Source organism: Halictus rubicundus, chromosome 5 (assembly GCF_050948215.1).
Source record: "Halictus rubicundus isolate RS-2024b chromosome 5, iyHalRubi1_principal, whole genome shotgun sequence".
NCBI lineage: Eukaryota > Metazoa > Arthropoda > Insecta > Hymenoptera > Halictidae > Halictus > Halictus rubicundus.
In genome coordinates this window covers 11065016-11079603 of record NC_135153.1, presented here as the reverse complement: position 1 = coordinate 11079603, position 14588 = coordinate 11065016, and the positions used below count along the sequence as shown (strand labels likewise).

Below are 14588 nucleotides of genomic sequence, written 5' to 3'. Positions count from 1 at the left end.
GAGTATTCCATATTTCTCAGCTAGGTAGGAACTAGTCGTTTGCCTGTAATCTTTGGACCAGTCATGAATAAATGAAGAATACATTGTTAATGAAACGTCTTGTCATATCTTTTATGCAAAATCATCATATTGGACATCATCGCTCAAACATTCCTGCCAAACAATCGTCAAACACACTCGAACCATCCAGCGAATTCAATTGTACTTCCTCGATCGGACATTTGCGTAATTTACATTACACCACGTGTATACCTTATACCATATCTATACTATAGCGGATAAACGTACCGATCCTACAAATAACTCACTTGCTCCTCCTATTCATTCTAACGTTACGTCGTAGAACAAAATTATTCGATTAACGTACGTGAAACGTGACAACTAATTAGTAAAAGAATGTTACACCCGAACACTATTAATTATGCTTAACATTAAACGCGATAATATGTAAATAATAGAATTCTACCTTTATCTTTTCTCCACTCGTGCAACCAAATCGTATTCGATATAGAAAGGAACCAGTCAGCTTTGCTTATTTCTTCTTCTACTTTTTTAATACTTGTATCCTTATTACGATAATTGCAGATTTTGCGAAACATAGTAAGTACGCCTCTGAACGCGCCAACTGAAGTAAAAAAAAATCTTCACTGAATGACAAAGAATATCTTTGCTCAATTAGAAAAGGTTTCATACCTCAACTACATTTATAACATTGCGCGAACTTATGACGTTGAATAAAAAGTACGAAGAGCAATATATTTTTTCATGTTTTTTCGATATCTACATAGATGTTAGAACGCAATACCATACTCCTTACTTCTCTAATACGAAACGAAAAAAGTAAGGTACATGCTAAGAAGATTATCGTCATAATTCCATCGGTTCGAACGATGGTAAATTACTCGATTGCAATGTCTCGTTCAAGTTCGGAATGGCTTCGTTATTATTGTTGTTGCTATTACTGTTGTTGTTACTATCGGACGCGCTGGGAACCGGGGGTGATGTAACCCTTGATGGCAGGAGACGTAGATGTTTACTCGGTGGCTCCCAAAGTACTAGTGCCATGGAGGGCCTCTCTCTGAAATCGAAAACCTGTAAAGCTTTATCATCTTTAGCAAGAGTCCCGATCAAAGTAAATTTATGCTCTGGATACGGTGGCTTAAATATCTGTGAAAATAAACGTTCCAACATACAGTTTAGATAACAGCGAAGGTGGAATAACAGGGTCTGGTTGCAGCCTCTTAATCTCCTCCGAAAGAACCAATTTGGGTTGCCCAGATTTCGTTGGATCCGCATTTAAATTCGTTGCTCCTACTTCCAAGTCCATATTCAGCTCGTTTGGAGGAACCACTTGTGCTTCTGTTACCGATGTGGATGTTGCGGGCGATTGCGACTGGTAATTGGGACTAATGTGCAAATCTTTAAAATGTGCTGCCATTTTTTCCTCTGTTATAAACTGCTTCGTTTGTCTCCTGCAATATTATAACGATTTGTTACAATCTGTATTCAAGCATTGAATATCTAGAAGACAAAGGTATGGTCGCTCACGTGTCCGCTATATCCGAAAGTGCTAATTTTCTCTTCTGATGGAGGATTGGTTCGAAGGTAGACCCACCGGTAAATCTGACTAGCTTCGGTTGTTGCAAGGATTGCATGCTCCATGGCATAGACATAGGAGGCACTTGTGGCATATACATCCAAGGTCCAGGCTGCTGGGACATGCCCTGTTGGCCCATCATGTGTTGGAATATCGAAGGGGGTGTGTGAAGATTTGCTCCTCCCATTGTGTTCTGAATCGAAGAAAAAAAAGTTTAACTTTTTTGATACTGCATTATCTCGCGACAAGGAATAAAGCAACCGGTAATAGCAAAAATAACGTAGCTGTAACAGGTTCAGTTAAAGTTGTGGAACAATAAAAAATTCTAATGGGTGACTATAATCACCGGTAGGGTATAGTATCCACACGACAATGCGTGGCTATGGCTGACAACAAACAAATTACTTACTGTCATCTGGACCAATGGAGAGTTTAAGGAGACAGCCTCCGTATGTCTGCGTCGTCGTAAACAATGCTTCTTGACGAATGCCACAACGTACTCGAGCGTTGCGCAGCCGGTGGCGATTTTCGGTACAAGTTTTGTGAAAAAATCACACTATACAAATCTGTTTTGTAGCTGCTTATTTGCAGACGCTAACCTCTACTCAGGCCGTTGATCGTCTGCGAGTGATTTCTCGATCACGAATGTTCTCGTAGTTCTCGTTCTCGAATGTCCTCGAATTTACCTCACAGAATATGCAACCATAACATCAAAACAGCAATCTTTAGCTGGGCGAATGAGAAAACTAGAATTTTCAGTTATCAGTTAACATGTTAATTATTCTTTTAATTGCTCTCAATGCGAAACGATTCGTTGCTCGTCGATTCACGAGAATGTTTGCGTATTGCAATTTCTACGACGCCAAGGATACCGACGTTTTTTAGTGTGAAATGGACAACCACTGGACCGATTAACACGTAAATGCGTCTTAACGGTACTGAAAGAAGCTCACAATGCTACGCACGTCAATATATTTCTGTCTGCAACATGCGCCACAGCATTTCTATGCACCAAAATATTGCATCGAGGCACACGGTTGTTTATTTTCGTCCACCGATTTGACACCGTAAGCTCGTGAACGTCTCTACGGAAGATTTTAAGAAGTTAACTCGATGACAAACGAACCTTGTTTATCCCTCCGTATGCCCACAAAATGTGCACGAGTATTGTCGAAGAACTAACCATACAACACTATCAACATTTAACCGCTGACGGTCCAACCGACTTATACGTAGAATCTCAAAGAACTTTAAACGACAGAGTGTTAGAGTTTCTGATTGAGGAACCTTTGCGCACGCGTCACTGCTGATCGCTACCAGATTACCTTGGATTACCTGAAGCCAGTGGTGAAATATGGAACGCGTTTTTTCGCGCATGCGCATCCAGAATGACCATTTGCAATAACGTATCTGTATGTAGAGTTGCTTATGAATACGTTTAGTAGCATGTATATGACATGATATTTTTCACAATACAAACAACAATTTTTGAAAAATCGTGCAAAGTGATATCAAGGTATCCACCCCATTTTATCCAAATATTTACTTACTGATGCTAACAAGACCGGTCTCATGCCATATCCCATCACTGGTGCCTAGACGATGCAACCCGACAGACAAAAGCGCGGTTGCTGAGCGGGTTGCATCGTCTCAGACGCAGTGAAATTATTCATAGCTTTACGTTGGTTAATTATTTTCTTTTAAGCAATAATCTAAAACAAAGATGGTAATTTACATTACTTAAACTAACTTGTTAGTTTACGATTGAAATAGTGGTCGCTATTGAACAATTAACTAACAATCCTCTTGTGTCAATTTTTTCAGTGGACTAAAACCAGTTTACTTGCGAAAGGTTGTCGGAAGAGAAAGAATTCTTTTCCCTTCGCTAAATTGTTCTTTATTCGAGCTTCAGCTTCCTAGTTTCCTACGACGCCTCAGTCATCACTCTCGAAACGCATTATGCCTTACTCAGAATCTTAAGAGTCAATTGTACACACAAGTGTGAATATACTATCGCCGGTTCGCTGAACACCAATCCTCGCAACAATTCCTGCGAAATTGTCCGCGCAATTACGCATGTAAATTAACTGTTGAGGGATAACATTTATCCGATAAATCATTGATGACACACATTAGCGCGACCGCTTGAAACTTGTGCTGCGTAGACATTCTATGCAATACAAACAAAACAGAATAAATATGCATGAAAATTCGTACATTGGAAAATTTTCAATCTTCCTGGCGAGAAACTTGTTTTTAACAAGACAACAGGTACCCAATAGATCGTTAACTATGTCGCACCTTACTGCTGGACATTCGAGCTATCAACGTGAATTATGGTGACACGGTTTCTGACTATGAAGATGGAAGGTTTTCCACAACTCCTCGCTTTTCCACCGTTGCCGCAATTCAAAATGGTTTCTCCAATGACGATCTGATCTTTTATCTGCATGCAAACATACTCGCGGATATTTCTGTTCGCTAGTTTTACTAACGAAATAATAATACTAATCGATATAAACAAATCTTCTATAAATAGAAAAGATAATACAAGAGGGATAAGTATGCTAATCAAGACATCGTATAAAGTAAGCGTACCTCGACAATGACATAGTCACTCTGGGATTTACGAGAACAGTTTAAAAAATAACACACACATACAAATGCACCGTTCAGCGATAACAAAAACTAGTCGATGTGCTTCCCCCCTCGGGCCATTGGTATTAACGACATTGTTATAACTGGTATGTAGGTGTCTGCGCCGGATACGTTCACCGTGCCCCGTCTTATCTTCTGTTTCAAAGTCATGAGCACAAGCGTCATTGGCCGCGGTAGCATTTCGCGGTAGACGCGCCAGAGAAGAGAGACGGGGATCCACGGAGCGATGGCAGGCATGCACGTACGCTAGGACTACACAGTCGGTTATTATGTAGCCGATATGCCTCGGAGGCAATTAATACTATTGTTATGATTCAGTCGGGTACGTCATGTGTATTCCTCGGCGATGCGACGCCAGCCTTCGGTCAGTGTTCCGTCGTGGAGGCCGCTAGCAACTCGCTACGATTCGGGACACTTCTGAACGCTTTCGCAACTGTTAGACCCAAGACCTCAGACAACGTCCCGAAGGACGTGGCGCTCCTCGCCACGGTTCAATTCAATTCAGTGCGGTACCTGTTGGAATATCAACGTGAGCGCAACAACCAATTGGTGATCAATTATATCCAATTAAATTATTTTTTAATTAAACACCTACGGTGTCACTTGCCTCGGTCCGAAGGTGTTTCAATGCTTCTGAACGACATCCTGAAAAACGACTCGTTCCTTGGCCACGGTTCACATTAATTCCGCGATGTACCTGTTGCAAACGAAAGAGTGATATTTTAGTTACTCTTTTTTCTTTTTTTTTTCAAAGAAAACCTGCCACGTTACAATGATGAAGCAGAACGAATATAGTGGCAAGGATTTAAGCGTATGGTAATCGCGCCAGTGTGATTGTGTGAACGTGCAGCGGCAGTGACTCAATCCGTTGGGAAGGAAACAATGATAACATTGAACATTCGCGAAAACGGTGCCACGATCCTTTGACTCCCAGTGCCGCAGAAAGAAGCATCGATGACATAGCCGCAGAATCTGGTAGAGCGTTCGTCAGTGTTCGTCCGGGGAGCATACAAGTTTAAATGAGCAGGAGTTTGGAGATTGAAAGCGGCAATATGTCGAACGATAATGGCATCGAAAAGGATCTGGCAAAGCGAAATAGTGTTCCCAATCACGATGAAAGGCGTGGAAGAAGCAATACCATCCTCTCGCAAAAGAGCAATGAGGAGATAACAGGGAAAGCGGACAAGTGTACTCAGATTGATTTTATCCAATTGTCCCATGGCGCTCACAGGACTAGACCAACTTCTGTAGCCTATCTACCGAAGCATGCTCAAACCAATGATGCCAGCTATTCCCATTACAACTCGAAGAGTACCTTGTACGCCTCTCAAAGCGAGTTGGTCCTGTCGCCAAGGAGCAGAAACAGTCGCTACGTGGCCATGGACATGAGATCGATGGGCAGCCTTCCATTTTCGAGTCCCCATTCGAACAGCCACATCTCGAACAATGTGCCATACACATGTTGCTGTACGTGTGCAGGACCCCAGGTACCGCCAACACCGACCGCCCTCTCTACGGAGGATCACGATGGTCCTGAAGGTCTCTCGTGGAGGAGACTCCACATGAGTCGCGCTAAATTGAAAGCAACTGCAACAACATCGGAATTGTTAAGCGGATTTGCAATGGTAAGCACCTGCTTCCTACTGAATGTACCCAGGGAATCAACTCCAATACGAATCAGCGTGTTCCTAAGCATCCTGACAATGTTATCCGTTCTGACGAAACGCTCGATGCTGTCACCGACATCGTGCCAACACGCTGTTTAGCTGTACCGTTGATCAACGTTCAATTAACCCTGCAGTGGCGCACTTGCCTCTAGAATACTCTTCCGCATACTAGCGGTTTCAGTTAGCGTATCGCAAGATACAGTAAACCCTCTTATAACGGGGAGCAAAAATTTGTATTTCTATCAAATTTCATTTAATTTGGTCCGATTTGTACAATCTAGGGAATCGAATATTAATCTCGAACTATATATTTCCAAGTATTTTAGGAAATTTTTGCATAATCTTCCAAGAGGGAACAGTACGGCTTCGCAAGGTTCATACGTCCATTACTTTGTAATAGTCTGTGATGTAACTATAAAATACCAATGGTTAATCGAGCGTCAAGTACCCGCTGAAATATTCATGATCGTGTATTACTACATATTCGAAACGGTCGCAGAGTCGCGAATTCCTCGTTGAGTAAAATTTTCCAAGAAATCTATGTTTGTATAATCAGAAAATCCGCCGGGGATTACACAACGTTTCCTGAAAATCATTAGACAGACGCGAACGACAATTCTGTGTAATCTTCAGTCTGATCTATGATTATGTAAGACAAATATCACTTTCTTTAACAATATATCTTGCGCGCGCGCGCGGACGCTATAGTAATTCACTCTATTCATTGTACGGTGTACCATCTCGGACTCGTATTGTACACGCACGCTTGCTAAAGCAGAACAACATTAAGTCGCGTATTTTTATCTGAACGTATACTCTGTCGTTTGAACCATGCAATTTGTCTAATCGATTACGCGTGTACCTGATGTACGGATACGTTTCATTGTATCGGTACTCTATTTTTTCTGACTTTCAGGTGGCTATGGTAGAACTCCAAATAAACGATCCGAACGCGGTGCCGGAGTGGCTGTTCGTGATGTTCGCTGTTTGCACAACCGTCCTGGTATCAGTGCACATCTTTGCTCTAATGATAAGCACATATTTGTTACCGAATATTGAGGCCATCAGTAAGCTTCAGGTATCGCGTTTGGTAACAGAATCGCCGCACGAGAGAATGCGCGGTTTCATCGAGTTGGCGTGGGCCTTCTCCACAGTTCTGGGCCTGTTTCTGTTTTTGGTCGAGGTAGCTATACTCTGTTGGGTGAAGTTCTGGGACTACTCTTTCACAGCCGCGACTGCCAGTACTATCATAGTGATCCCGGTCCTAATAGTCTTCATAGCTTTCGCTGTACACTTTTATCATTCCCTGGTGGTGTACAAATGCGAATCCTCGGTGACTGATATGAACGAGCTGGAGAGCATTAAACGGAATTTAGATAACGTGGCAATCGGACAGAGCAGCGTCTGATTCGCAGATTTCCTAATAGGTGTGATCTGTTAAAGAGTTGCCATCTTTCACGTTGCGAAAGGATGTCAACTGGATACACCGTCACCGTTTCCTAAAAACACGCAGCAGACTGTAACACCATCCGTTTCTCTCTGGTTATCGTAATCGCTGAAATTTAAATATTGTACTTAAAACACACACACATACATACATACATACATACATACATACATACATACATATATATATATATATGTAAAAGAAATAATAGAAAAAGAACACATTAAGTTTATTCAATAACTTTACTTTTTTTTTAACACGACCGCACGAAAATGATCGTGTTTTATTATATATAAAAATGTACATAGCTGTACACATGCAAGTCAAGAATTGCAACAGTACAAGCAAAGTGCTCTTAGTGTTATTAGCTATATTATATTTAGCATTTTAATTATGTTCTATTTACGACTTAATTCCCGATTTTTCTTTAAATGTGTTTCCCCCGATTGCTTCGCTTTTTATCGTACGAATCGTCGTATCGCTAAATATATATATATATTTATTTATATATAGATTTTCGTCGCTTAGTTTGTGGGAAAACTGAAGGACAGTCGAGTGCTCGATTTCATTTTATGTACATGCTTTCGTTCCAGAACTTGTTATCCTAGTCAAATAAATTATTCTTTTTTCTCAGACTTGAAGACTCTCTTGTTAATCAAAGTGTGGCTCATTACTTAATCTAGAAGAGAGAAAGAAAGAGAAAATATATATAGTAATTTGATCCACCTTTCATTTTCACCATAAACTAAGTCGTAATCTTACAATCGGTATTTTCTACAATGTATTATGATTAAAATTCTGTTTGTACAAAAAGAAAAAAAAAGAAGAAAAAAAGTAATACGAATCAAAAGAAGAATTGTAATTAAAGCAAGAGCATAATACAAATGTTTCTCCTAAATGAAAAGTAGTGTCTTGCAAGACCCTCCTGTAACAACGAAACCACTTGTAAAAAAGAAACGGTACCTTATATTGCACAACACCTCTAATCATTCCAACGAAAACGTTCGACTTAATTTAAATGTACAAAAATTGATTTGTCGTACTTTTTTTTATACAATTAATTGAACGGTTGATTACAGGATTGGCGCATATCTGATAATACAAAATTAATGTATAGGGTTCTTCAATAGTATGTACAATGGAAGGAGAAAATGAAAGTTAACACGTACATCACAGTAGAATGAACCCTGCATTGTAACGTACGTTGGTTTGTTCGAAAATAAAAGATCTTACAGCGAACGATTAAACTGAATCTTAAGCTTTTCGACATATCTATGATAACGCATTTCGTTTCACCCACGTCGAGGATGATCAAGTCTTTTTTGTTCTTTTTTTTTTTTTATTTCTTCGTAACGGAAGTAGTTAAAATATACTTTATCACTTGTGTCCTTATATTATAAAGTGAAATAGGTATTCTGTTCTTTTTCGTTCTTTTCTTGACTCATAAAAAATGTCCTCTATAGAGCGCGTAATGAATAAGAGCAAACTGCTTGTGCTATGGACAGGTAAGCGAATAAAGGGAAGAGTCGCAGTTTTATACAAAAACTAATTAAACCGTATCAAAAAGAGTATTTCGTTCGTTATGAAGTATGAATAGTTCATTATAAATAGTTTGAACTGTGTTAACGTAAGTAAAAAAATATCTGTGTATAAATAAACCTTTGAAATGGTTCTAAATAATTAGTTTTTGTATAACACCATCTAGCATCAACTGCTGAATACAAAATAAACAATGAGATACTTAAGACGAACGAATTACAAAATATTCTCGTTAATAAAACAGATGCGATACAATCTGTTCTTTCTGTGTTACGAGTGAAATTTCACTTTCTAAGTCAATATACAAGTGTACAAGTAAGTTTACTTTAAATTGATACTGTGTTCACCCAATCATTTACCATTTCTAATATCTCTATACCGTTCTAAGATGCGAAACAAATAATAATAATAATAATAATAATAATAATAATACATGCTAACGTTCTAACAAATGTTCTTATTTATAAAATATGTTCAGAGGCTAATATAGCATTTTTCTTTTTGTAACTTTCAAACTGGTAATTCGATAAATTACAGCGGCCAAAAAATAACTAACCAATCTCTGACTTTAATTCCAATGTAATCTATTGCAAATTATAGGATACGAATGTTACGAATGCAATCAGTATTTACTTGTGTCACGTTGCATAATATTATATATGTATATCATACATTATATTATATTATATTATATTATATATCAATCTACGCTACCGTAAAGTGATACGAGAAAGTTACAAACGAAAGGAATTGATTGTTTTTCTTTCAGAGACCTTGCAATAAATTGGCTTTTCATATAATATTATTTTCAGTCTTGTTTTTAAATAAACATACAAAGTCTTCCTGAACTGCCTATCCATAGCAAGAGCTTAGTTAAAAAACTCTATTTTGCGATAACAAACTCTTTTTCTTATCACGAGATAGTTCTTGTAAATTAAGAAGGTAAATACGTATGCAATTCAATGTTCATTATCTTCTCATTTATGATAGGAGTTCCTACAGCTTCTTGCACTTTCATCCTTTCTGAGACTGTATTATCAGTTATCTCGGTCACGCCATGCTACGTGTCAGCATGACATTTGGCAAGTAAGACGCCTTGCTGTTTAATCCTAATAACAAACTGTAAATTTTAATCCTTAAATTTATAAAAACGAAAAATTTATATACAAGTTCGCACTGAACGATGCTTTGTTCGACACTAGCTCCAAGTAAAAGAAAGTCACAACCTACACACATACATTCACTAGATTTTCATGGAAATCTCCGAATAATTATCGAATTACTCTATTCGTAACTACATGTGACATACAATTATTCTGATATCCATTGAATAATAAATTAAAAAGAAACTTTCTGCACGGAGTATCACACACATTTATAATGAAGTTAGAGTAAAATCATCAATATATAGAACGTATTATTAGTTCAATGAAGAAAAAGAAGAGGGGAAAAAATGTTCCTTTTTTTCTTGTGTGAATGTAAAAAATATTACAATACGATGCTCTCATTGTGCTGAAATAAAAATTATATTTTCTCTTTGAAATGAATTTCGCGACTCTCACGTTTTAGTATACTTACTAAATTGCGGAACAAAAATCAAGTCATCTAACAATACGTACTCATATAGCAGTGTGGATATTCTTAATACGTTTTTCGAGAATTGTTTCGCCTTTCAATTCGGAACACAAAAGACTCCACTGCTAATATGTATTGCGTTTACGACCAGCGAAGACAAAAGAACGTATAAAATATGCCAAACCTTCGATTGCACCGTGAATTACTGGTATTGTTCTCTGACTATGCAACTGCAATTCTCATTGCATTGTTAAAAGATGTGTACTGCACATAGAAATGAAGTACTTACATTAAATGACATTGATAAAAATAAGGACGTGATGATAAATGACAACAGGATTGATACAAATAGTTTCCTTTCCATAATGTGTAATGTACACAAACCCATGACTCTTGTCAAACTTCCATGTGTTTAGAAGGTTGTTGAGATATGAACGGTTCACTCCACATTCGACGTAGATCACCCTGAAACGCATTGTTGCATATTTACATAGTTTCCCCGTGAGTGTAAACATGATCAGAGTACGGAGATAAAGACTATTGAGAGTACCTTCAGGTATGCCATCGTGAGCAGTGGCAACAAGGTAAAGGGCACAAGGTATAGTAAGGCAGGCTGCGCAGCTTTAAACACCTCGGAGCTTACGGTAGCAGTAAGTAATCCCAGAAAATAACCGATCAGGGAACAATGAAAGTAACTAATACGGTTTATGTGACGCGGGGGCGGAACTCCAGTTTCACAACCGCCTGGCAATAGTTGCGTTTTTTTGTATGCATCGTACCGCAAAACGAAACAAAGCAATAGACCCGGCATCACAACGTCGCCAAGACCTAGCATAGAAAAATGTCCTGCTTGATGCATCGACGGAAAGACTAGCTTTCCAGGTAGAGGAAGTTTTGGTGCTTCTCTCGCTACACCACCTAAGTGCAACCTTCTAGCCACAAGATTCACTGGGTTATCTGCCGATCTAGTTGCTACCTATTAAAAAAACGGCACTAATAGTCAGTACTAACGATTAAACGATTCTTATACTCGTATCACGGGGAAATTCTAGTCTAGAAGTTTCAAAATACATTCGAAACTATAATAGAACTCTATAATACAACGTTCAAGACTAGAACAGCCCCTGTTCTGAATTCTGGATCTTCTCTTGAAACTCACCTTAACCATTACGTTTGTGCTGAATATATAGGATGAAAAGAAAACCCAGAAGACATCGTAAATCAGCAGGCCCGTTAGCAGTATGGTAGATACCTTTAGACTAGGTAGTCGAAAGAACGCAATGAACGCTACGCAAAGTCCCATACCCATTGCGTCCATGAGTAGCCAATGTCCCGTCAAGACCCAGATGCATACTATACTCACACTCAAAGAGAATGAAAGTAGTTCTGCACCTGTAAACCTTCCGCAGACACCGAACGATATTTTATTACCGTCTGAACACGGTCTAATAATGTATTGACACATAGGCAGTAAAAGAAACGCCAATGCAACTGTAGCTACAACTGTGAACAAAGTATATAGTCAATGCTGGTTCTCCCAGTGTTTCTCTCCATTGATCTTTCTCTCATCGATGAAACTTACTAGCTGTACAGATGGTTACGAGCATCTGCATGCTATCGAAAAAGAAAAACATGATGAGCAGGGAGATGGAAGCACCAAGAGGTAGAAAAAGAGCATGCATCGTGTTTAAGGTTTGAACTCTTCCATTAGCACCATCTGCATTGGCTGTGCTACAATTGCTGAGTATTCCAGTCAATAAATTACTACGTTCCTTTTCTTTTTCTCTTTCTCTAGCTTCCTGTTCCATGTTGAGAGATCGGAAACTACCATAGACTATCAATAAAATCGATATTAGGAAAGTAGATATCCTAGATGAGTCCATTATGTTGTAAGCCCTAAAAATCATCAGTAGATTTCAATATGTTCAAGGTACAAAGAATCGTATAGATTTTTCAATAAATTACCAACTAACCACTGATAGTCAACTTGATACGTGGCCATGTTTAAAAATGCCTGGTCAAAGCACTAAATGCTGTGCTAGGACACCTTCAGACATTTAAATGTCTTAGTCGAAAGTGCTTCCTGATCGCACTAACCTACATCAGAGATCATCTGTAATCGCTGCAAAAATGATAGAGCGATATTAGTAAGTGTTGACTCTCAGAACAGAAGACAATAAATCAACTGTACCTGTAACGTTGTACATTCAACATTGTCAGCAATAAAATTAGGCCTCGCAGAACTTCAGTCACCCCCTTGACAAAACACAATGTAACAATTACATGGCTAACACAGAACAATGGTAGGATAAAAGAAAAGACTAAATATTAGAGAAATTACATGAACAAAAAAAAGAAGTCCAAAACCAGGATATGGCGAAAAAGAGCAGCACTATTTTGGATGCAAGGATCTATCAATTTGTCTCAAAGCATTCGCTGATTAACCCATTAACGCCCAGTGTCTAATTTCGTTGACACTTTCGTTCGAGTTTTCCCCAAGGTGCTTGTAAATAATGCGATAGAAGCAGCAAAGCATACGGGAAGCAGTTTACTGCGAATAATTCGAGCGTTAATGGATTAACGTGGCAGTGGTCGCATCGTAGTTGAACACGCTCGAAAATGTTCGGAACGGTGTCCGCGCTGACGGTTGCAGAATTACCGAGAGATTACAAGCGGAAGACACTTTCGTGCGGCCACTTTCAAACTTTCGCTGGAATCGTTCGCGACCGAACACGGAACGCGATCGCAGGCGCAGCAACAGCGTTCAACTATGTTCGCCTACGACATATTACTGTTAACGGTACGACCGCCGGTGTAACCCCGTTCTAGTGTATTAGAACTGTCGCAGGTGAACCGACGGGTCTTCGACGGAATCGGGGATCATTTGTATAATATAGACGTTCACCATTTTGGTAAACAGACGGGTCACGTGACCACCGCTGGCCCCAAGAGGTTGCTACTCCCTTACCCCAGATTGTCCTGATATTTTGGTGATCCACGATCCACGCAGTCTCACCTGGGTGGTCAGAAGCCTGGGTCCTTCGCGACGTCTCTCATCACTTCGTGCGCTCAAACACACCGCTCACGTGAATCGGGATATCAATCCGCGGAATATGCACAGCGATGCACACGCAAAAGAGATGTATATTACCGCGCGCGATCGGTCAAATACCACGGTCAACTTTATACACAGGTCAACTGCTGGTTGACAGGCGCAGACCTGCGTCAAGCTTCTCTACTGGGTGTTCGAAACGCATTAGCCTTAACAAATTAACGCGTGCGTTTCGTACAGCTAGCGTTACGATATATCCATCTTTCATTTGTCCTCTCGTACCAGAACGATTTTTATTAGATTGCTGCGATATACGTCATTTCGCCTGCAAAAATTCATGACCGTCTTCCATTGGCTCCGTTCTTCGGTGTGAGACATGTACGGTCTATGTATGTAGGTCCAATGCACGAGGCATTTGAAACAACTTAGCCACAATTCGTTACGTAACATTTGCACATTTTCGGTTTATTTATATACTTTCATGTGCGAATAAAAACATCGTTATTTGTTCAGCATTTGCTTAATTTATTTAAGAAATCAATAATAATAATGAATCAATATCAATAAAATGTACATATGTATATGAAATCCTGACTCTTTGTTTCAAGTGTTCGAAAGTTTGACAAGTAGATGGACTTTTGTAACTGGCTGTGCATATTATTTGAACAATATCTTATTTGTAAACGAATAAAGTAAAATGTGAACAGGCTAAATAAAATTGTGATATAGTTGTGTCAGCTGCCTTATTTTCCATGCGGCACTTAAAAAAAAAGTATATTGTGTGAAACGTTCGCTATTTTCCGTAATAAATATAAAAATATTACTCACATTAGTAGACGAATCGTCCCGCTAGTGTAAGCGGACTTCCCAGTTATCATAAATATAATATTATAATAGATTGTCAGGCTAGGCAATATTGCCAATAATACTGTCTTTTCCATTTACAATATAATTTCTGCACATTTTCCTCTACCGATGACACTTTTTTTTCAATTTCGATATAAAAAAAAGGTTAAATTTCTCCGACGCATCATCCACTAGAATTCTACTTTA

The 14588-nt window shown here is 39.0% G+C and overlaps 3 protein-coding genes across 8 annotated transcripts; 1 reads left to right on the top strand and 2 right to left on the bottom strand.

Moving 5' to 3' along the window:
• Nucleotides 1-83: 83 nt before the first annotated feature.
• On the bottom strand, nucleotides 84-3266 carry LOC143354341 (uncharacterized). Its single transcript, XM_076788350.1, has 5 exons — nucleotides 3122-3266; nucleotides 2007-3007; nucleotides 1549-1790; nucleotides 1194-1472; nucleotides 84-1078 (listed from the first exon to the last, which is right to left on the bottom strand). Exons 2-5 carry the CDS (start codon nucleotides 2010-2012, stop codon nucleotides 868-870), a joined length of 738 nt encoding a protein of 245 aa, XP_076644465.1. The 5' UTR covers nucleotides 2013-3007; nucleotides 3122-3266; the 3' UTR covers nucleotides 84-867.
• Nucleotides 3267-4281: 1015 nt separating this feature from the next.
• LOC143354357 (calcium release-activated calcium channel protein 1) lies at nucleotides 4282-9713 on the top strand. The gene is made up of 3 exons (XM_076788382.1): nucleotides 4282-4804; nucleotides 5010-5880; nucleotides 6839-9713. Exons 2-3 carry the CDS (start codon nucleotides 5275-5277, stop codon nucleotides 7328-7330), a joined length of 1098 nt encoding a protein of 365 aa, XP_076644497.1. The 5' UTR covers nucleotides 4282-4804; nucleotides 5010-5274; the 3' UTR covers nucleotides 7331-9713.
• Nucleotides 8086-14521, bottom strand: Sppl (signal peptide peptidase-like protein). 6 transcript variants are annotated; one of them, XR_013082319.1, is made up of 8 exons: nucleotides 13500-14316; nucleotides 12675-12739; nucleotides 12457-12605; nucleotides 12066-12379; nucleotides 11643-11986; nucleotides 11034-11459; nucleotides 10773-10948; nucleotides 8086-10028 (listed from the first exon to the last, which is right to left on the bottom strand). XR_013082319.1 is itself a non-coding variant. In XM_076788377.1 (8 exons), exons 4-8 carry the CDS (start codon nucleotides 12483-12485, stop codon nucleotides 10880-10882), a joined length of 1182 nt encoding a protein of 393 aa, XP_076644492.1. In that variant the 5' UTR covers nucleotides 12486-12605; nucleotides 12675-12739; nucleotides 13500-13860; nucleotides 14364-14521; the 3' UTR covers nucleotides 8086-10879. The 6 variants fall into 6 exon arrangements, 5 of the variants coding, with proteins under 5 accessions (XP_076644492.1, XP_076644495.1, XP_076644494.1 ...); XM_076788377.1 differs by adding an exon at nucleotides 14364-14521 and having other exon boundaries at nucleotides 8086-10948; nucleotides 13500-13860; XM_076788380.1 differs by lacking the exon at nucleotides 13500-14316 and adding an exon at nucleotides 14364-14519 and having other exon boundaries at nucleotides 8086-10948.
• Nucleotides 14522-14588: the final 67 nt, after the last annotated feature.